At 37.6% G+C, this 24,995-nt stretch overlaps 1 protein-coding gene across 1 annotated transcript in view; it reads right to left on the bottom strand.

Annotated features, from left to right (window-relative positions):
- The window catches only part of negr1 (neuronal growth regulator 1), a 385,618-nt gene that overhangs the window by 83,917 nt on the left and 276,706 nt on the right, over positions 1-24,995 (bottom strand). Inside the window, exons 5-6 of the mRNA XM_030132384.1 lie at positions 22,611-22,731; positions 16,747-16,895 (exon numbers count right to left, since the gene is read on the bottom strand). Coding sequence (XP_029988244.1) covers positions 16,747-16,895; positions 22,611-22,731 — 270 coding nt within the window. The remainder of the gene's footprint in view (positions 1-16,746; positions 16,896-22,610; positions 22,732-24,995) is intronic.

Genomic DNA, 24,995 nt, shown 5'->3' with positions numbered 1-24,995 from the left:
CCAGGGCAGATTAGATGAACCCTGGCAGCAGACAGACACTGAAATCTGATTGGACCAAATATCTTCCATCCAAATGGAAACAGTGGAGCCAAGAGAAACACTAAGAAATGAAGAGAATGGTCTACTGGGAATAAATTAATGCAGTTTCATGGAACAAATATTAGAATTTAGGTTGTAAATGTAGGTCAGAGTTTGTGATGATGTTTATGCCAGCAGAGGAGGCCTTGGCTCTGACGGACCACCACTGCTGTTTTGAAGGACTTGGTCTCTAATCTATATTAAAAAAGCCAAGTGACCTCTGTGTGTGCGTGTGTGTCTGAGGATTCACACTAAATCCGTACAGAGCTGACTGCTGCAGTTTCTCATACTTATGTATTTTTGGTCAATGAACAGAGTAGTGAAAATGACAAGTTGATAGGACTAATATTTTGGGAGATATTAGTAATTTTGAATACAATATGCTTACAATCATGTTACTATGGCCACAACACTTTGGCAGTGACTGCTGGACAAATGCGGTACAGCATGCACGAATACACAACAGCATAAAAACTACCACATCCAGAACCTGTGGAACCCCACGGGTCAACGCACTAGTGCAGTTTTATTCTGTCATGTCTGGAAACACTGGTCTACAACATCTGCCTCAGATATTAAATGTGTTAAATCCTACACACTTTAATAAGATGAAACCGAAAACAAATGACCAAAGTGCTGGTTAGCTCATGTTTTAATATATATGATGGTGTGTTCTTCCACATATATGTTGGTTTCTGTCCATTTATCCAATAGATTTATAAATGTTCCACTGCTAGAACCTGTCCAGTCCATGTACTGTCATGTGCAGATATTCTATCATTAATTCTCAGAATTTCACGTTTTGACCCCAGACTGTATCTGTGAAACTACAACCAACTAACACTTTGGACTGAATTTGTCTTTATTAGTGACTCACATTTGGTAAAGTTTAACTACTTTTATTCTGGAAGCATTTGACTTGTAGACCAGTGATATCGGATAAATAGAGTTATATCTTTACTATGGTTTGAAAACAAGGCATAAGGTGATCACCTGTTTTAACTTTTCTTTTTTTTTTTTTTTACTGTTTTTATCTGTCTTACTTGCTTCTTTCTATTTCTTAACTTCCCTTTTAATTGTATTTATTGTACCCTGCTTGTAGCACTTTGAGGTTTTTAGATAAAAATGTAAAGTGCATTAAAAATGTATTATTATTATTATTATTATTATTATTATTATTATTAATAATAATAATAATAATAATAATAATAATAATAATAATAATAATAATAACCTATTTACCGGGTCATGATTCCTCTCTACACAGCTGACAACAGTGATTATCTCACATCTACAACTTCACATGTGGATCTGTACTGTTTCATAAACGTGGTTTCTGTAACGCTGTCTTGACCCATCAAAGTCTTGGTCTTGTCACACACTGGTCCAGGTCATGGTTCAGTCTTGGTTTGGTGGTCTAATGTTTGGAATAAACTTTAAACTTACAGTTTTACAGGTAAAGATCCAAAAGAAACAATGTGTCTTAAAAAACTGAATTGAAGAGGAAGGTTTGTACCAGAAGTCAGGTATTTAGAGTGACTTTTTCAGGGTGTAGATTTAAATGAACTTGTCATTGAGTTGAATATTGGTCAACAGTCACATCAAACCCCTTCAAACCTGGAACAGCCTTGGCCTAAAATGAACTCTTACTTATTTCTTCACTACACTGGAAAAAATCTAAATCTTACCACATGTATTTTTCTCATTTCTAGTCCCAATATCTCATCACATTTAAAATAAGACAATCACCTAAAGAGTAACTTTTCAGTGAGATATTAGAACTGATTTTTAGACAATAGATCTGGAAAATCTGATTTCAAGAAATCTTACCAAGATAATTTTCACTTGTTCCATTGGTAGATTTTTTTGCTTGAATTAAGCAAAAAAAAAAAAAAAAAAAAAAAATCTTGAATTAAGCTAAAAAAAAAATCTTGAATTAAACTAAAAAATCTGTCAATGGAACAAGTGAAAATGATCTTGGTAAGATTTCCTGAAATCGGATTTTCCAGATTTGTTATCCAAAAATCAGTTCTTATATCTCACTGAAAAGTTCCTCTTTAGGTGATTCTGTCTTATTTTAAATGTGATGAGACATTTGGTCTAGAAATGAGAAAAATACACTTCGTAAGATCTAGATTTTTGCAGTGTATGAGACAGATAGGAAGCTCTGTTTGTCTGTTTGGGCTTTTGTGTTATCAAAAAGTTCTGATATCCAACCCTAAAATATTTTCCTCTCTTATTATTCTGATGATGGAATGGTAGGTGTTGAATTGTGCGTTCAGTTTTGAGCCAGGTAATTACTTATTCATCCTATGTCCTTTTTAAGGCTGCCCAGTGTGTGCATCATCCTGTGGGCATCCGCTGGGCTCAGACATTCAGGGATGAATATTTCTACCAATGCATCTGGCCTCCTGTTACCGTCTGTGAGTGTGGGTGGGTGTGGGTATAAAGCCCATTACCCGCTGGGCTGCAGAATGAATGCCAAACCTTTCCTCATTGCGGAACGACTGGTAAATGTTAATGACTTTTCTGATGGCCTAAATATGGAAATGCAGGTATTCAAACCATAGGTAAATGGTGCAACACTGTAAGGGTGTTTTTGGGAACATACAGGATACTGAAAACCTAGACATATTGCATTAATTCAACATTTACATGAATAAATGCAATATTCAAAAAGTAAGAGGCTTTTACATGTTGCTTTTAACAACGGCAGACTGGCAAACAGGGGTGTGTACTGGCAAGAATCTGGTGATACAATACAAATCACAACACTAGGATCACGATACGATACATCACGATACTGTTAAACAAAGCAATTTTCTGTTTGCTTCTTTTTTTTTTTTTTGAGTTTATTTCCTGGAAGATTTGAATTACACCAGCAATATGTACAAATACTAAACACATGTTTACTTGATCAGAACAGGATCTAATGCTATATCACAAAATGTTTCTAATTCTCCTAGTTTCCAGAAGAACTAACATCTGCCTCTCAGACAGTACAAAGTGCTTTTAGGATGATTCAAATAACCATTATTTAATAAGGTGTTCAATAATAATAAATAAAATATAAACTAAAAAGAAAACTAAAAAACAAAAATAAACCTCTGCCATATCTGCATTTGAATAAATACCTAAAAATATCAATACAGTACTTTTTAATATCAATACAGTATCGTGAAATGAAATATCGCGATATCGTCCCTTGAGAATCAGCTGGTTCTATGTCCACTTTTCCTCATTTTGAGAAAACGGAGTTTGAAAATTTCACCTGTCTGATCTGTGATATTTGGAGAGTTATCAATCATCTTTTTGTGTGGAATAGTGTTGACTGTGGAAGGTGCCCTAAACATATTGTTAACATGTTCTAAATCTCCATAGGCTTAAGGCGGCCTTACACTGTGCGAGTTTAGAGACGATTTCTCACTCGTGCGACTATTTCTGGGATCGGGCCCGATGTGCCTCTAATCGTGTGTCGTGCTTCGTGCAGTGTACAGGGGGTAAAGAGAAGCAATTAGCACCTCACGACCAGCAATCGTGTGTTCGCAAGGAAAACGGAGCTGTTTGAAATCCTGCTCGCTCCTCGTGAGTGTATCGTACGGTCAAAGCAGTGCCACGAACCGATGTGCCTCAAATTCTCACACTGTGCATGCGCAAACACAGACGCGTACAGTAGCGTACAAAAGCTAACAGTAGCTGGCTATTGTCCTAGTGCAGTTTAGCTGTTGCAGCTTACCTCTACTTCTCTTTGCTGTAGGATGACAGCCCATACTGTCCACGTCTGGCCAACCAATGCCTGCACCGAACACATCATTGTCTTTTCTTCTTTTTTGATTCCCCGCAGATAATGGCACATATTACCAAAGCAGCTCGTTGGTTTTTGTTTAGCACTACCATTTCGTGGCTCACGCAATACACAATCGTCTATGCACTTTTACGGATTCCTTGGTATTTTAACGTTGTATTTCCGGATACAACACTCGAACGTGTCGTGCGTCCTGTGGTGTATGGTCCTACAGTGTGAGCAGTCAGGTCGCATACGAGCGTCGGTCCGTGCAGTGTGAGAACAGGAATCGTGAGCATGACTGTACGACTGATTCGCACAGTTTGAGATGGAGCTGCGTGCAACGATCGAAATAATCGCACAGTGTATGGCCACCTTTAGAGATATAAGAAGTCAAAAATGGACATAGAACTTTCTGATTCCAAGGTATGGAAGTTGGCCCTGGTCAGCATGTTCTATGTCCAACATAGGATCTGGTACCTTTACAGGTGTCACTTATGATCAAAATCAGGAAGTTCTATGTCCACCAGAGTTGTTTTTAAAAAAGTTATGAACAAACTAAGAACGTTTTAGTCAGTGATTACATGTATTTTAATGCAACATAAAAAACCATCCTTTGCTAGTGTTTTCCAATCCACATTTATTTAAGGTTGACAACTAAAATGAGCACATCTGTCCTTTTTCATTAAAGGTAGAATGGTGAATAAACGTGTTAGGACACCTGGAGTACCTGAGTAAATTGTGTTAACTCAGTTTTTATGGCAAACAACCATTTTCCAGCCATACTTCAATCCTCAAAGGCAGGAGAATTAGTTGTGGAATGTAGGCAAATGATGTGTAACACCATGAACCACCGTTTTAAGACTGAGGATTGATGAGTATTGAAAATTCTTCGTACACTCATAGATAAAAGTCGATGAATGAACCACATTCTCATTTGAACCTGACACCAGACAACATTGCCCACTTGACCAGAATCTATAACATAAAAACATAAAAATTAGAAAAAAAAAGTGTATAAACTGCAAAAATTGCATCAAAATTAAATATACATCCACAGATAAAACGATTCTATCAAATCAATGACAAGTCTGTAAATGAGCCAAAGTCTCATTTGAACCTGAGGCCGGGACAATATTGGCCACTTGACCAAAATCTAGTATGAAAGAATGAAAGTATGAAAAATAAAGCTCATCCAGAAATGCCAAATTTTGCGTCAAAATACCTCATACACTCAAATATAAAATGACAATCAAATACACAAGTTTATCAATGAGCCACCTTCTCAGACCTGACTCCGGGACAGCCTTGCCCGTCTAAAAATGCCAAATTTGAACACTGAACTACTTTGAACAAACATTAAACAAAACTATTTAATTGATAGCCCTGTTCAGACCAATCATTTAAAACTTATACCGGTATGAAAATGCCTTACTTAGGTATCAACGGCATAAAGTAAACATGCCTCAGTCAATTTGAAACCTCCTCCATGTATTTTCTGAGCATACATCTTTTTTGAGCGAATGTCACATGATCCAGGTATGGCCCCTGATTGGCTCCTCTTGGACATAGAACTACCTGATTTGAAACGAGTGTCACTCAGGACATAGAACTGAATGTTTCTAGGTGTGAGTGTGTGTCGATGTTTAGCTTGGAGCTAAGAACTTTGGGACATAAACGTAAATGGTTTCAGAATGTCCTGACATGCTTAACTCCATTTCTGTAAAAAGTGGACATTGAACCAGCTGATTCTCAAGGGACAATATATTGCAGAACCGATATTTTCCTACACTCCTACTGACAAACCTGTATTTTTTTTTTTTTTTAAATCAAAGAACAAATAGATATGTTGGATGAATATAACCTGCTGATTACATTCCACATGGTTTCAATATTTTTTGGATGCATAAGCTGTTGTCACACACACACCTTTCAGGTTTCACCTTTAGCTCACGTCCTCCTGCATCACTGCACCATGACTCAGGTACAATCACATGGAGTGAGAACAAACAACATCATCAACAACAATGGCAGATGCGGAGACGTGTCAAAATGACACCTACACGTGCAGTGATTGATAAGCGTAACAAACGAACACAACGTTCATTAACCAACTAGCCAGCAGAGTGTGTGTGTGTGTGTGTGTGTGTGTGTGTGTGTGCGCTGCCGGAGGGAAGCCGAGCGGTGACAGAGAGACAGAGAGTTGCTCTTTTTCTTCCCCATCAGTCTCTTCCGATTACTGCTCAGGAGGAAGGGGAGTGTGTGTGTGTGTGTGTGTGTGTGTGTGTGTGTGTGTGTGTGTGTGTGTGTAGTTAGGGGGATAGAGGAGAGAAAGGAGGAAATGAAGGCAGAGGTGCAGGCGGAGGAAATCTCCTCCAGGGCTAAGCCGAGGTGGGCTGGGGGATAAGAGCTTGACCAATTAAGCTGGAGGACTCCTCAGAAAATTGGAGAGAACAGCCTCAGTCTTTTCATCAAAGTTCACTTCCATCTACCACATGAAATGGGAAGTTGAAATAGGGATTGGCAGTTTGGTGACTGTTATACCTTAGCGAAAATCATGAGGAATGAATGTGTGTGTGTGTGTGTGTGTGTGTGTGTGTTCTTATGCTCCAGGAAATCCCATGATGATTAGAAACACAATGTACATACAATTCCTGCTTCGAATTATTTTATTTCGGACTGTTTTATCTTTAAATACAGCAGGAAAAACAGGCTCCAGCTGCACATGACAGTACATTCACTGTGCAGGTTCTATCAGTGGAACATTTGTAAATCTATTGGATAAATGGACAGAAACCAACATATATGTGGAAGAACACACCATCATATATATTAAAACATGAGCTAACCAGCACTTTGGTCATTTGTTTTCAATTCATCTGATTAAATCTGTAATATTTAGCACATTTAATCTCTGAGGCAGATCATCTCTAAACTCCTGCAGACCAGTGGAACCAGCCGCTTTTCTACCTTGTGTTCAGTCAAAGCTTTGAACCACATCTACTGCCACAGCTTAGGATGTAAAAGCAGCAGGTTGTTTTCTTTTCACCTCATTACATTCTATCTCCTGTTTTCTTATTAATCTAACATTTGTGGCAAAAAAGACTAAAGGTCTTAGCACACTGTAGGTTTTAATTCACACATCGTTATATTTAGATGTTTTTTTAATATGTTTTCCACAGGATACGAATATTACCAGGCGAAAGAGTGATGTTTCTTTTTCACACCTGAGTACACACATGTGTGAAGTGGACATCATTGTACAACAATCATAGTAGATGTGTTGATTTCTATCCAGCCTGTTTAGTATTGACAGAGACAAAAATAAGACAGGTACGAAACGGAAAGAAAACACACGACACAGCACGACTCTGTAAACACAGACGTCATGACATTGGACACAGACGTAAAAGACGACACTGAAGGTTAGAGACAAACAGGTTACAGACGATGTGGAATATATTAGTATTTAGGAAGAATGAGCTGGAATTATTCTATTTAGACCTTTTAATGACCACAGTGGAATTTGCATTAGAGTTAGTCTGAAAAGTTTTTATAACAGAATATTCATCATCCATGAATATTCTGTTATAAAAACATCTGTATCAGAACTGTATTAAATATTGTGTGTGCTGTGTTGTTTATTCATCATGCCCCCCACCCCCATGTGTAACGACCTTAACACTATGGATTTAAACTGTTTACACAAACACCCATATTTAACCCAAAAAGACCCAGTGCTACTTTTGCAGCATCTCCAAAATGAATTTTTCTCTATATTTAATATTTCTTAAGTGATTTATCACCATTTACTATAATGATTTAATAATAATAATAATAATAATAATAATAATAATAATAATAATAATAATAATAATCTTCTGTGTTTTGCATTTTTTCTGTGATAATCATATATTTTCCAATATTTATTTTTCTGGTCATGTTCATTAAAGCTCAGATTAAAGTTGAAGGTTATTATATGAAAAACAGAGAAAACTGAAGAAAAGTGTCTTTTTCAGTAAATCTCTCATTAACTGAACATAAACCCTGTGTGTCCATCCACCGTCACTGATCCAACTCCATGGGTTTATTACTTTCAGTTCAATTTAGTTCAGTTGGTGGCTTATTTTGTTCATGTTACTTTTTGTTGATTCAATATTTCCTTTTTTTTTTTTTTTTTAACTTAATTTTGGTTAATTTATTGCTTTTTTCATGTTATTCAGATTACTGCAAATATTTTTTTTCATTTTTGTTCATTTATTTAATCAACATTGTAGAAGATGACAGTGTTTCCATGGTTACTATGGAGCCTCTGAACGTCCAAATGGGTCATATCTGATGACCATGAAAAGATGAAGAACTGTATTTTATCTGAATTATTTCAACGTATTGACAGGTTTATTGGTTCAGAAGTTGTTAAACATATTAGATCAGTAGATGGTTTTGGTGCCAGTGCCTGTTTGGGTCTTTGAGGGTTAACTACCATCACTTGTTCACACACAATTTTCATTCATTCATTTCAGGATTATTACAGTGTCTTATGACATTTTAAAGCTAACTGCATTGTTTTGTGTAATAGTGATAATGTGCGTTGACCTATTTAGAACCAGCTGATCAGATGTAACTGCTGCTCTTAATAACATAAACTCACTGAGTCTTTGTATCTTTAGGCTTTATACTGTATACACATACTATTTATGTCTGGAGCTGCTTCATAAGTTATAAAATATGAAATTAACTAACAACTTGGTGTTTGTTTTGACTGCAGCTGCTTAAATGTGAATAATTGTGGTGTTTTTCCTGTCAGTAAATTGGAAATCTTCGGACTAAACTAGACACTTGAGGATGTCATCTTGGACTTTAGGAAACACATTTTCATTATTCTGACATTTTATAGAATAAATCATTTATCATTTAATTGTAACAAGTAATCCACAGATTCGTCAACAAAGAAAATAACTGCTAGCTGCAGCTCTATTTATATCAAATCCATCCTGTGCAATTTAGGTTTACTACATAGATGGGAAATACAAAGGCAGCTCTTATTTCTGTGTTTCAGTGCTCAGTACTAGTGTCTGGCATTTGTTGGCCTGTATGTATATGAATAAACTTTTAATCAACAGATAAAATGTCATTACCACGACAGCTGCTGACTACTCAATAACATGTAGCCTTAAAGCCGTACTGCAATATGAATATGAACGCAATTTAATATCTACTCTGTTGGCTGAAACTGTAAATAATAAATGATACAAAATAATAATAAAATGTCTGCCCACAACATCTGGCCACATTAACTATCTGGAAAAGTCATGAATCCCTTCCATATCATGTCACTAATCACATGATGCATCAGACAGAACTTTGTCTGATTTGTCTTTTGGAGTGAAAAAAGCCTAAGGCAGTGTTTTTCAACCTTGGGGTCGGGACCCCACGTGGGGTCGCCTGGAATTCAAATGGGGTCACCTGACATTTCTAGTAATTGATCATAATAATGATAATAATAATAATAATAATAATAATAATAAAAAAATCGACTTAATCGATCTTAGATCAATCTCATTTTAATTTTGCTTAATCGATCAATAGTGGATGAGATCGATTTTTCAGAGCAGGACCGGGAGTAAGTGGAACCGCAGGCGGCTCCGTCTTGCGAACCCCAGGGGAAGACTTGGTCTCGCTCGCGAAAAAGACGCGGTGGGGAAAACCCCTTCGCTGGGGGTTCTCCGGCCTCAAACTCGAGCCCGCAGTGTGAAGGAAGTGGCCGCCTGGTGAGTCGCGGAAGTCGGTCGTTCTTGGAATAATAACTTGGATCCATACTATCACCTATGGCTGAGTACGGAGTTAGAGGAATAGTGAAGCGACAATGTCCTTTACTCTTCTTCGTGGTATTGAGCCAGTATGTTAATTAAGAGCAGCGCCCTCTCATGGTATTTGTCCAGTATGGTTAATTAAGAGTGGCGCCCTCTGGTGGATTGACTGAGAAACGCTCATTCCACCGTACAGGACACATGGAAGTATGAAGGCAGTGACGCATGACAATGTTAGAAACAGACAAACCTATTTACATACTGTACGTAAAGCGAACATAAATGAGCCTTAAGTCTGTCTCTTTCCCACTGACTGATCTGACTTCAAACACGAAGTAAACCAACTGACCACATGGAAAAAAAAAAAGCCAATACTGCATTAAATGTGATTCGTTTTGTTTTATTCGCTTAGATCTGAAGAGAAAAATGGCAAAGCTACTGAGAGAAGCTGGTGTTGTACAATTACATCTAAGAGTGAAAATAAATCAGTGCGCTAACGATGTTTCTGTTGTAATCAAATGAATACAAACATTCTTGAACCGCACACATGGAAGCACAGTCTGCCAAGTTATTTCTGAGTAATTCTGCTCCGTCGTTCAAGCCTGTTATCCACTTCAATTCATTACACCTTTGGAACTTAACAATTGTTTCAAAGTACAGATAATTGTGACAGGTGCTTTTCCTTGTTATTATTTGTTTCACTGGTGACATTGAGTATAGTGTTCTTCCAAAAACTAAAAGCTTTGTGCGTTGCGTTATATATGCTCTCACAAACACATGAAGTACAAAACGACAAATGCCGAGGATGCTTTCTTTCTGCTCCAAAGAACCTATTTTGTCTTTTGCACAGATTTACACAAAACAGTTTAAAGTGATCACAATCCCTGACAATCGTTTTAACAGCAGACAAACCCACATGATCTATTACAACTGGAAGAGTTGAAACGCGAGCATCAAGGACCCAGCGTCTGACTGAGCCCGAGTCAACATGCACACAAAGCCGGGATTCCCAATCTGATTTGGGTGTCTGCTGTATTGGAAACCAAACTTGCTGTGTTTGCTTTCCCTGAGCGTAGGCTTTCCCCAGTCACAGTTCATCTTATCATCGTTAATGGGAAGCCTTTTCCTGGACTGATTTAAAGTCACTGTTAGTTTAAGACAAAACAAGGTTATTTAACCCAAGACGACTCAGGGCTACTTCAGTGGCAGTTCCAAAAGAATTTTTTTTTTTATCTCTGTATTTAACTTCTCTTAAGTGATTTATCACAATTTATTATAATATTATCCTCTGTATTTTGTGTTTTTTCAGTGAACATCATGTATTTCCCTATATTTAATTCACTGATCATGTAAATGTTCATAAAAGCTCAGATTAAAGTTGATGGTTGTTTTGTCAGAAACAGGAAAACTAAAAAAATAAGTTACTTTTTTTTTTTTTTTTTTGGCAAAATCTGTCATTAACTGAACATAAACCCAGTGTGTCCATCCACTGTCACTGATCCAACTCCATGGGTTTTACTGGTGAATCAATGTTGTAGAAGATGACGGTGTTTCCACGGTAACTACGGAGCCTCTGATCGTCCAAATGGGTCATATCTGATGACCATGAAAAGATGAATAACTGTATTTTACACCAATTATTGACATGGATTGATAGGATCAGTGGATCAACAGGTATTAAACAGTTTAGATCAACAAATGGTGTTGGTCGTCGGTGGATGTTTGGGTCTTTATGGGTTGATCCAAACCTCAAACCTTTCCATTTCAGCATCTTGACAGGAGACTAATGAAACTGACATGAGGATGCTTAGCATTTTGTTTTTATTTGACCCCCTTGATCCATATTTCATACTACTTCCTGCTGGTCACCGCTGCAGGTCAATAAAGTGGAAAAAAGTTAAATTCCGCAAAAGTTTCCTTCCAAATGAAATATCTAATAATATCAATATCAAATCTATCTATCTATCTATCTATCTATCTATCTATCTATCTATCTATCTATCTATCTATCTATCTATCTATCTATCTATCTATCTATCTATCTATCTATCTATCTATCTATCTATCTATCTATCTTCCTTTGTTAAACAGAAATGACCCTAACTTAACTCTATCAGTTCGTGCAGAGCTAAATCTCCCCAGTTTAATCAAACATACAGAACAAACTAAAACGCACACATATATGTACTGTACAGTCCACATAAATATTGAATCCCCATTCTCTGCAAAACACCCACACTGCATTTCCACTTAAAATTCACCCCATTGTATGATGCTGTATCAAATATGCATGCCCCTTCCTCTCGTTCTCATCAATATCTATCGACTGGTTCTAAAATAGAAATTCAATGTCACCCGTGGTGAAATCTAACCTCTGGGTTTGGTTATTTGCGTCGACGTAACAGAGAGAGCGTGGTGCGGCGATTGCTTGCCATTTCTCATTAAGAATGACAGCAGAATTGGCCTGTATTCCATTAGTGATGATCATGAGAGAGAAAAAAAGAGAGGAAAGACAGAGAGAGAAAGAGAGAGGACAAAGGAGTGAGAGAGTAAGTGAATGAGATAAGAGACTCAGATAGACGGAACACGATAGACAGACAAAGAGATAAGTTGGGGGTGGTAGCACAGGAAGCTAGCTCCTCTGTCTGTTCTGATGGTTCCTTTGCTGCTCTGCCTTTGAGGCCTTGCTAGTGTCACATTAAGATCATCCATTTGAGGATCTGAGACAAGCCTTTGATGTTCTTTGTGAATACACAAACAGGGGAGTAGAGGAGCTCCTTTGACAATTGCCAACTCCACAGAAATATCTTTTTGTATTTGGAGTCTCCTGGCCTGTTAGGGACAATGTTATCATCAGTGGGTTCAGTGCAAGCTGGTGAATAATTTAATTCACCTGTTCATATTTCATCAGTGAATATATTAAAAGGATTTTTTTCTCCCCAGCCATCTTCACTTTAAAACGTTGAGGGAAATATGTTACCCTCCCCCTTGCTGTCATTGCTCTTTTATCACTTGGCAGAAACAGCAGATGGACAAAATAACAGGAATGTGCAACAGTCTATGAACACTCATCAAGCAGCTCAGTGTAAGGTTCAGATTTGAGTGTTCTTGAAGGAGAAGAAGAAAGTACCTTGTTCTTTCAGGGTGAAAATGGTCAAAGGTCAATCCCAATAAAGTTTCAGCCTTGTGTACGTGTACCCAGTGGGTGGAGACACTTTATCTGGTACTTATCACAACACTTAGCGTTTAAAAGCAAGTCTGAATGATTTGTTTGTTTATAATTATGATAAAATTCTCTTTGTGTAAAAAACAAGCTCAGATCCCTGAGATACGTGATATTAGCTGTTAACCAGTACTTCTTCTCGTACTTTCAGTCTTTAACAGGCAGTGTTGGGGAGATTTAAACTACATGGAGTTCAACTCCATTTGGCTGGTAGTTCAACTACACTCATATGTTGTGCCACGTCAAGTAGTTCAAATACTTTTTTGGTCATTTTTTGCAGTTTAACCATTCAATTTGCAAACTACAATTCTGGGCGACAACTTTGTTTATTTATTTATTTATTTTACATTTATTTTGTGATATAAATTGTATTTCACCACTGAACACAGACAGTCCCTTTTCTTTCCTCCTGAAGGTCTTTGAAGCCATGATCATGTCATGACATCACAGCCAATGCTGCCTCTGATTGGCTGGCCCTGGCACCATTCCAATGCTTTGTCATGGGGTCGTCACTACCATGGACAACCCTCCCGCCAACCCCACCCCCAAACAGCAACGTGCCACCCCAACCATGGCCATATTTGGTTTCATATACATCATATGTACATTCTCAATTTAACGTTGAAAATAAAAAGTAGTTGCTAAAACTACTTTTTCTAGCCGTAGTTTTACAAACTCAATTTCTCCAAGGGTAGAAATCAAGGTTATAATAGTTTTGGATTTTTCATTATAGTTTAGTTTTATTTAGTTTTGACTTTTTTTTTTCTCTAATTCAGTTAGTTTTAATTCGTTTTTAGAGCAGGTTTGCTAGTTTTTATTAGTTTACATTTTTTTCTAAATGCTTAGTTTTAGTTTACCTTTAGTTTTTTCATATTTTTTATCTTCTTCGCCATCGTATTCACATAAATCCCATACAGGACTCTGCTTTCTCCCAACTTTAGTTTCCATGTTGCTAAGTAGAGTTGGGACGAGAAGACGACTCTAAACGACAAGTGACGAGAAGTGACAAACCATGAACTACCGTATGGTGCCGCTGGCTAAAATTGCTAAAGTGAAATAAATCGCTTTCATATCAATCTGATGTTGACAAAGACGAAAACAAAGGGAATTTTATCCATAATTTTTATAAGTTTTAGTTAGTTTTGTAAGCACACAATACAGTTTCAGGTAGTTATCGTTTTTTTCTTTTAATAATAGTTTTTATTTATTTCAGTTAACGAAAATGTTTTTTCAATTCTAGTTTTCGTCATTTTGTTAGTTTTCGTTAACAATAATAACCTTGGTAGAAATGCCGTTTGTTTGAACTACTGGTAGTTTTATAAACTAAGCTTGCAAAGTAGCTTCCCCAACACTGGTAACAGGTGCCACAGGTGGCCCATGAATCTATCTATTTCTTCTTATTTTACTTCAGCTCTTGAGGCAGCACAAAGTAAAAAGGTCTTGGGTTTAAATCCCAGCCAAAATAGGGCCTTTCTATATGTGAAGTTTGTGTTTGTGTGTTGGTCCCCAACTGCAGCATGTCCAAATACAAGTAAGGACGGGTTAAATACAGAGAACACATTTCCTTACAGGGTCAGTTAAAGACAAATCATGGACAAATGACCTCTCACTTCTCTCTGCTGACACACTATGAACATTCTGAGTACACTGACTGTTTTGTGCAGCTCTACAGAGGTGGGAGTAAATCACAAGTGCAAGCAACACACGAGTCTCGAGTCTTCACCTTTATGACCCAGGCAAGTCCTAAGTTTTCTGCAGCAAAAATCATTAAAGTCAAGGCGAAAGCGTTCAGGTCAAACAAGCGATGAGCCAAGTCATATGAACTTTGGATGATCTCTTTTACAGGAAAAGTTGTGCTTTCGAATACAAATCTTCCAAATGAACAATAATAGTGAGTGACGTTGTAACAGTTGACTGTAATCTTCAATTCTTCTCTGTCTCTTATTTTGAAAGGAAGATGCTTCAAAATAAATCATATTTCAAATATCAAGCATGACATTTCAATATATTTCTGAGCATGATGACCTGTCAAGTCATGTCACAAGTCAAGTCAAGGGAAGTCAAGCTAAGTCAAAGTCACACAAGTCTCAAGTCGTAAAAACTGTAACTTAACCCGTAAAGACCCAAACATCCACCGGTGACCAAAATTATCTACTGATAATAATAATACTGTTTAATACCTGTTGGTCCACCGATTTTATCAATCCAAGTCAATAATTGGTGTAAAATACAGTTCTTCATCTTTTCATGGTCATCAGATATGACTCATTTGGATGTTCAGAGGCTCCATAGTTACCATGGAAACACCCTCATCTTCTACAACATTGATTCACCAGTAAAACTTAAAGTAGAGTTGGATCAATGACAGTGCATGGACACACCAGGCTTATGTTCAGTTAATGATATCTTTGCTGAAAGTCACTTTCTTTCAGTTTTCTCTGTTTCTCATACAATAACCCTCAACTTTACTCTGAGCTCTTCAGCCCGATCAGCCCGCCCACGGCCGAAAAAATTATATTAATATTTATCTACTATAAAAATACAATAAATCAGGACAATGGAAGTTTTTTTTCCAACTTTTGCTCAAAGTTTTGACCCTAATGTTAATAAAAGTACATCAAAAGTGTATTTTAGTGCATACTTTAATGTTCAAACATGATTTTTAATCTTTGTGGGGTGAAATATATGCTATTAAAAATCTCTGACACAAACAATTAATTCATGCATATCATCGTCAATCCAGCCAAAAAAAAACAAAAAAACAAAAACAGGCAAGGATAAAAAAAATTCTAATTTCTCTCTTAGTTTGTTACAGTTTACTCAGGCGTAGTAATAGATACAATATTTTAGACAATGGGAATAGATTCTGTGAGGTCTCTAAATGTCCATAGACACCAAGAACATCCATATGAACCTTCTTATTGTGGAGTAATTCTTCATTTACTTTGGGTGTCTTTTTAGGTGTTTTTCCCCTGAAAATGTGGTCAGGGTTTAACAGGTTAATGAACATCTACATGATTGGTGAATTAAATATAGGAAAATACCTGATTTTCACTGAAAAAATGCTAAATAAAGACAATAACATTAAAATAAATGGTGATAAATCACTTAAGAAAGGTTAAATATGGAGAAAAATTAATTTGGGAACTGCCACAAATGTAGCACTGGGTCTTTATGGGTTAAGTCTGACTTAAGTCCCCCCACCTCTGTGGTTCTGTCTCGTCTGTTCTCCATGACAACAAATATTTACAATATAGCCACATTTGTCACTGCAAACTTTCCATTTTGCAGTGTAGTAGAGGAAGAAGTAGACAAACATGTGCCTTTGTATTGTGCCTTAATTGAGATAAGAATGCTCATCAAACTGAAAATTATTCTACAGACAAGATGCCCCAGCTGTTTGGCCCCAGCTGAATATCTGGCCTCTGTGAAACCCCATTGGACGCCTCAAGGAGCGTTGAAAGCAATGAAAAGGTTGACTTTCAGACCTCATGTAAGTCTGAGTCATGGTCCTACTTGGCATTCCACTTCGCATGGCTGGCCTCCTTTTATAATTGGTGAGTTGTTTCCTTATAGCTAGGTTCCTTATTCAGAAAACCAAACACTCACCAAAGCACACCCACACACTTCCAGACAACAGCTGGTAACCAACATACACAACAACTGAGACTGTTTCTACGAGTGGACACTGAGCTGCACTGTTGGGCTGAACACTGGCTGTTACCTCAGATCAAATACGTATCAGAAATACAAAACAAAAACCTTCCTGTTCACCTCAACCAACATCTTGCAGCCCTCTGACTTTGTACCATTCTTCTAAAGCAGCCATAGAAGGTAGAAGGACAACTTACGGATGAGAGGCACACTGGCGTTGGCTGTCCCTAGCTTGTTGGAGGCGACACATGTGTAGTTCCCGTAACGATCCTCTGTCATGTTGTTCACTGTGAGGACTGATCTTGAGCTGAGGCTCTTGATGTCGATGCCCTGACCCTTGATAATCCTAAAAACAGAGCAGACAATCACAACAAATGAGCCTGTGACTGTTCGCACACAGTCGGTGTCACAGGGGGAAGTGCCATGAGTCAAGGATGATCCAAATATTTGTCATCCTTAGTGGATCTTGAGATCGTGCAGTCCTTTATCACCCTCTTCAACAGATCTATTTATCCCTTGGTGGTGTGACACTGCTTTGGAGAGGTTCTTTGAAGAACTGAGGGGAGAAAGAAATGACCCAGGGGTAAAGCAGCTGGATGCCGGTTGACATGTTCATCATTTTGTTGCAGGTGGAGGAGGATTACAATAAATCCTATTCCAGTTGTGCTTGGCATCTGTGCTGTGAAATTGACAAACGCTTTGTTGTTAACTCTGGCAGTTGGTGATGATCTTTAGCAGCCTGAAAGATTAAATTTCTCTCTGTAACCGTGTATGATGTGTATCCCTGACTGTGGCATTATATTACAGCTGCGTTTGTTTTAATCAGTGTTTCTGTTCTATCCTCCCGCTTGCGCCCCTTGTGAACTGTGTCTTGGCTCGCTGTGAGAGGCACTCAGAGTTGAAATACTGCGTGACCTTATGTCCAGCAAATATCCGCTGTGGTTCCCTCTCCCAAAGCAACTTCCTCAAATGTTAGTCGAACATTCAGCTGATAATCTCGGCATCTGTGTGAGAGTGAGCCCTGCCTCTTCACTAGTTTGACATCAAAGTCGTCGATGCTCCCCACTGTCACTGTGAAAGAAATCTCCCCTCCCTTACATACGCATGCATAAACACTCACCCACCTCCATTGAGGAATGAAAGTGGTGACACATCAAGAGAAAGATTTACTTGTCAAAACTGTCACTCAACTGCTGATAAAGACACGCTAGCAGTGGCAGTGCTCCAATGATAGGGCTGCATCCACACGAAGCCACAATGAGCTGTGGCCTTGGTTTCCCATACAGAGTGACTGGGAAGAGGAGTGAATACCAAGGTTAGAATAGTTTAGGATTTTTCATTATAGTTTAGTTTTATTTAGTTCAGACTTTTTTTTCTCTAATTCAGTTATTTTTAATTAGCTTTTAGAGCAAGATTGCTAGTTTTTTTTTAATTAGATTTCGTTATTTTGTAAATGCTTAGTTTAAGTTTAGTTTTAGTTTTATTACCTCTGCCAGGAGGTATTGTGATCACTTTGCTTTGTGTGTTTGTTTGTTTACGTGTTTGTTTGTTTTTTAGCAACTTTGCAGGAAAACTAGTCCAACCATCTTTACCAAATCTTCCCCACAGATAGGCCTAGGCCCTGGGACCAACCCATTAAATTTTGGGCCAAGTAGGCCAAAGTTCAAGGTCACAGCAAGGTCACAAAATCTCATATTTTCCTATCTCTCATCATTGAGCAATTTTCGAAAATTCATAAAAAATTCAAAACGACTCTGATTAGCCTCCAATTTGATCCACCCGTAGCTTATAACAATATCTTGTATCTGGCACAAAATTGTCCACATCCACCGTGGAATGTGGACTCTGTGGACATTTACATTTAACATTGAAAATCCCATTTACAACGCATTTTTCATTATAACTCAACAAATATTGATTGGAATTGAATATAATTTGACATACACATGACTGGTACCAAGCTTCAACTTTGTACGAAATTTCGTTCCGCTCCATTTCTCTTCTGTTATGCTCTGTTGACTTTTGTTATTTTTTATTAGCATGTTTGACCGCAATTTTTCTGCGGTATGGAACAACCTTGAAACTATTTAATTTAAAAAGAAAGAGCCGATCCATACATGCACACCGTTCGGGGTGCTTGGCGGAGGTTTGCATTCTATTATACAGTGATCCCTTGCCAATTCGCGCTTTAAGTTCCGCGGTTTTAGTTATTCGCGGATTTTTCAGAAATATTCGTCAAAAAATAAAAAATCAAGAAAAAATTGCGGAAATTCCGTGAAAATCCACCCCACAGCAGACGAGAGGCCGCAGCTGCCAGAGAGAGAGAGAGAGAGAGAGAGAGAGAATATGTAGAAATGTCAGTTCATGCATGTATGTGTGTTTGTGTGTGTTGATGCTCGAGACCAAAGAGAGAGAGAGAGAGAACTGATTCGTTTCTTGTGCATATGAGAGGAAAAGAGAGCTGGGAGTAGATGTGCGTGTGTTCGTGTGTACGTATACGATGGATAAGCTTCACGAATGAAGAGAGGAGAGAGTACGTATCAGCTGTTAGTACGTATGCATGTGTGTGTGTGTTTTGTTTACTTTCTACATTCTTTTCTTTCAGATGTTTTACAGTACGTACATGTACATGTATCCGATCTATATATATGCATGTATACATGTACTAATCATTGTTTTCTTTTATATATATATCTCATTTATTTCATAATTATTACATTTGCAGGACTTACATACTATTTATAGATACATACATACATGTACCTAGGTCTAGGATAGGCTCGGGGGCTCCGGCTCCAGTTCACAGATTTTCGATTTTTGCGGGGGGCGCCGGTCCCCATTAACCACGAAAAATAAGGGATCACTGTAGTTCAGTTTTATTTAGTTTGGACTTTTTTTTTCTCTAATTCAGTTAGTTTTAATTAGTTTTTAGAGCAGGTTTGCCAGTTTTTATTAGTTATTGTTATTTTCTAAATGCTTAGTTTTAGTTTAGTTTCAGTTTCATTTATATCTTTTATCTTCTTCACCGTCGTATTCAAATAAATCCCAGACAGGACTCTGCTGCTTTCTCCCAACTTTAGTCTCCATGTTTCCAGGTAGAGTGGGGACGAAAAGCTGACTCTAAACGACATGTGACGAGAAGTGACGGACCATTAAATATCGTTTGGTGCCAGCAGCTAAAATTGCTTGAGGGAAATAAATCGATCTCATATCAATCCGACATTGACAAAGACGAAAACGAAGGGAATTTTATCCCTAATTTTCATCCGTTTTAGTTAGTTTTATAAGCACACAACACAGTTTCAGTCAGTTATTGTTTTTTTTTCTTTTAATTATAGGTTTTATTTATTTCAGTTAACGAAAATGTTTTGACAATTCTAGTTTTCATCATTTCGTTAATTTTCGTTAACGATAATAACCTTGGTAAATACAGCCTGTGTCAACCCTGTACAGAAAACACACATCCTTTGAGCTTAAGCCCTTATATTAATGGCCTTCACAGGATGAGGAGTAAATTAAGAAATCACCATTCAGCTATGTAAGAAGTCACAGAAAGAACAAGTCCTTGAATTAAGTAAAGACTAGAATCATGCCAACTTGCCTCCTTAGCAATTGGAATAAATTGAATCCACCCCATAATTACAATTAGCACAGTGTGAGCTGATGATTGAAATTGTGCTCACCAGGAGTGGGTAAATGATGGGTAATGGGGGTAATTTGGTTTTTAAATTCAAGAACTCACACTTGAATCCAGACTGATTGATGTATGTGATGCGAATGATTTAAGCCAGTTGCCGGCAAACAGTTCATTAGGATGCAAGTTGAGGAAGAGGCACAAACGACTTCTGCCGGAATATTTGGGTGGGCTCTCCCTCAGACACCAGACTTTAGGCAAAACAAACTGATGAGTGAGAGAAAAGCAGGTGAAAACATCTTTCCCATCATCTATTCCTGAATGAATGTCAACAATCAAGAGTGACCTCAGCATTCCTGTCAAACACACCCTTATGGAACAGGGCAGTAAAAAGAAGTCATTTCAGTTCATTTTTCAGTAAATTCCTCTAAATCACAGGTGTCAAACATGCAGTTCGGGGGCTAAATCTGTCCCGCCAAAAGGTCCAGTCTGGCCGTTGGGATGAATTTGTCAAATGCAAAAATTACACTAAGATATTAACAATCCTTTTGGTTCAGGTTCCACATTCAGACCAATTCAATCTCCAGTGGGTCAGAACCAGTAAAATACTATCATCGTAACATAGAAATAATGACAACTCCAAATTTTTCTGTTTGGAAATGGAAATATGTTCTTGTATTTATACTAAAACAAAGTATAATTTCGCAAAAAAAGTGAATAACCTGAACAAATATGAACAACGTGAAAAGCCTTAAGAGTTTTTTTTTTCTTTTAGTTGTAACAATATTCTGCCTGATATTAAATGTTTTGTGTGTTTGTAGATCCACTGTGATCTGTAAGTAAATGACAAACTGAGGCATAGCATTGTTAAAATTACACTTATTTTTCCAGTTTGTTCATGTTATTCACATCTTTTGAAAGGATAGTTTGTAGATGTAAACCTTTTCATAATGTAAATCTACTTTTTTCGCTCGAAAACAGAGAAAATTTTGGAGTTGACATTATTTATATATTATTATGTTATTATTTTCTGGCCCATTTCAGATCAAATTTAGCTAAATGTGGCCCCTGAACTAAAATGAGTTATACACCCCTGCTTTAAATATTTTACTGACAATAAGTGAAGTGCCTGGAGATAGTGAAATGGGCTGTGAGCCGATTGTCCTTGAATGCAGCACTGTGACATCACCTACGTTACCTCTGGTCTGTGTTGGTGGGTGTGGCCATCTCTGACTGTGCAGGAGGTAAGACGCCAGACACATGGGTCCCAAAAAAAGTTGCATTTCTTTAGATCAGGGGTCTCAAACTCATTTTTTTCAGGGGGCCACATTCAGCCTGATTTGATCTCCAGTGGGCGGACCAGTAAAATAATATAACTGATAAATAGTAGCCGATAAATTATGACAACTCCAAATTTTTGTCTTTGTTTTAGTGCAAAAAACCCCATTAAATTATGAAAATACTTACTTTTATAAACTATCCAAACATAAAAGATGTGAATCACCTTAAAAAAAGTGAAATTTCTTAAGAAAAATAAGTGCGATTTTAACAATATTCTGCCTCAACTTATTATTTCTACATGTGCATTATGGATCGATCTACAAAGACACTAAACACTGAGTAACAGGCAGAACATAGTTAAAATTGTGTTTAATTTTCTTTAGACATTTCAGGTTGTTCATATTTGTTCAGGTTATTCACTATTTATTTTTACAGGATAGTTTGAAAAGGTAAATATTTCCATAATTTAAAGTTATTTTTTGCACTAAAACAAAGACAAAAATTTGAAGTTGTCATTGTTTATAGGCATAGTGTAATATTATTTTTTTCACATCAAACCAAGAAGAAAATATGAAGTCATTGTTTTTTATAGGATATTATGCTGTTATTTGACTGTAGATCATATTGGTCTGTATGTGGAACCTGAACTAAAATGAGCTCAACAGGCTTGACTGTGGAATTTTTGCACTTTGCAAATTCATCCCACGGGCCGGATTGGACCCTTTGGCGGGCCATATTTTGGCCCACGGGCCGCATGTTTAGACCCCTGGTTTAGATTATTTTACATGTGAATATTACGGCTACATTCAGACAGTAGGTCTTAATGCATTTTTGGTGAAATCCAGTTTTTTTGTGTGTGTTGGTTCATATTCCACATTAGATGCGACTTCTATCAGTTTTGAGTCTGAACAGAATGTGACCCTGAAGTGACCCACATGCACAAAAGAGGTCCTGACATAATACGTGACCATGCAGACACACACTGCGTTTATGGAAGTAAGTGTGTATTTCCCGCCTTGTGTGTGACTGGTGCTGTACTAATACATTTGCTTTGCCTTTGATTCGTTCATTCCAGGCCAACTCCAGTGGGCAATGGAATGGAGTCGAAGCCAAGATGCATTTACTGGACAATCAAACTGGACTCACCGTTTCTCCCCCTTGTACCACTCAAAAGTCGGAGAAGGCACAGCAGCTGCCTCACATCTTAGCAGAGCTGTGCGGCCCAGACCAACCCCATGGCTTTTCATCTCATGGATAGATGGTGCAACTGGAAAAGAGAACAAAGAAAAACAAAGAGGTTTTTAAAAAGTGAACACAGCACATGCTCGTCCAAACATCTTGGCCAGTTTACACACTACATAGTAGGGCATTAGTGACTTCAGATGTTTTCGGATCGACTTATTTGTCAATAAAGTCGAAGTCGAGTTGACTTGTCGTATGATGACGTCATCACATTGACAGCGGAGGAACACCGCAGACACACAGCCGTTCAACAATGAGCAACTTGTACTAACGTTCATTGGAACATTAACAATGTTCAGTAAAGAGCAGAATAAAAAACTAAGACACAAGCATCAACAGTCCTTCTCAGACATTTAACCAAAACAAAACGTAGGTTAACACCTTGAATTTTCTTTTAAATTTAACTGAACAACATAAAGTGGGAAAAGGTTCAGACAGCGGCATAAAAGACACACAGCATGTTAGAGAAAAGAGTGCATTGTCTGAATGAAATAAATGAACAGAATAATCCAAACACACTGGCTGTTCAAATTATTATTCAGCATTGATGGAGCTTCCATGGTTCAGAACATTACTGAGACCAGAGTTTTTCTAGATCACAGTCAGTTTAGTTCCTACTCTGAGTCGTCTTCTTCCTTCAGTGTTGGCCTTGTGCTAGTGATGCATGGGTCGATTTTTTTTTTTTTTTTTTTTTTTTAAGCCACTTTGTGGAATTTTTTGACCTGACACGCAAATAAAGTGACATTTTTTGGACCTGCACCAACCTGAGCTAGGTCCGCTGATCCGCGCCTCACTACCACTCACTGAACTCCATGTTTTCATATTGGCTAAAATTTCCTTAGGGGGTCAAATGAGTGGCCATTGTTGTCAAAAAAAAAAAAAAAGTTGTAAGAAATGCATAGAACTGTGTTGAAATTATGCTAATCCATTTGTGCACAGACTACTGATATTATTTGACAGTGGAAGCTCTATTTTCAGAAACATTGGATTTTGAATAGCACGTGTATGTGAAAACTTTTACTGGTGGACGGATGTGACATTACCCATGATGCTCTGGTCAGTACCAGTACTTTATTAGGAATAAACTTATATACTTACTATTGCTAATTCTGCTCTTATTCATAAATGTTAGTATTGTGGATCTAAAACAATAACAGCTGACACAAAAACACAAAATGTGGCAGTGGACGGATGTGACATGGTTGTTACAAATCCCATCATACTGATGCTCTGCAGCCATGTCACCGTTTACACTAATGATCCCTGTGCCAAAACTAGGATCATAATTATTTATTGTATAGTTTATCATCATATTAAAGAGTAAATAACAATATAGAATTGTTATTTCTTTATAAAAATGCTTATTATTAGAAAACTGTTGATTTAAAAAGTGACATGTGACATTCTTCATATATGTATTGGTGTAACATAAGCAGGATGGATCAGCACCATACTCCATTTTGAACCTGTAAAAATAAAACGTGATATGTAGGATAGAATCTGGTAAGAAAAATTGGGGAATCTAAAAGAATAGAATATTTGTTTTTCAGGTAAATTCAGTTAAAATATAACTTGGCCATTTGTGACATGAAAATATAGCATTAATTGTGATGAAATTGGACATTTTTGACCTGAAAACATAGTTCATATGACCATCAACATGTTGAACAGAACTGAAATCCTGTACATTTGCAGAACTTGTATTTACCAACACAATACACTTATATTGATTTCTTATGCACAAAGACATAAATAAGACCTCTAAGCAAATTTTAGCCGATATATAACGATGAGAGTATCGACATGCGCTGAATGACGGCTCGCGCGCTGTCGGGTGATGGAAGGGAGAGAGAGAATAACACACGACTAGTCGACTCCTCCAAAGTAACGTCGACTTGTGCCACAGACGTCGATGCGTCGACAAACCGACTTTTCAGTTAATGCCCCAGTACAGAGAGTAAACTTGACACTCAACACAACATCTGCAGAGGCAGTGTGGGGGGAGGGGAGGAGGCGTCCATCCCTGAAGTTCAAAAAATTAACTGAATTGCACTGTGTGGAGATAATGGCTTAATGGAAGTTCAAAGCCTCAATGTGGAGGCAGGTCCTGTGAATGTAAAATGAGGCTCCTTTCATGTGCTGGAATGTGGTGTAAATCTCTTTGACCGTGTCATACAGGCAACTGTACATAAAGACAGTTTCCAAAGTAACCCAGTCCTGTAGTACTGGAACTATTTCCCCTGTCTATAGAAACATACAGTAAAACAGAAAGCAAGGAACTGAACGAGC

The sequence above is a fragment of the Sphaeramia orbicularis genome, chromosome 4, assembly GCF_902148855.1.
Source record: "Sphaeramia orbicularis chromosome 4, fSphaOr1.1, whole genome shotgun sequence".
NCBI classification, from domain to species: Eukaryota; Metazoa; Chordata; class Actinopteri; order Kurtiformes; family Apogonidae; genus Sphaeramia; species Sphaeramia orbicularis.
This window is presented reverse-complemented; position numbering and strand designations above follow the sequence as displayed.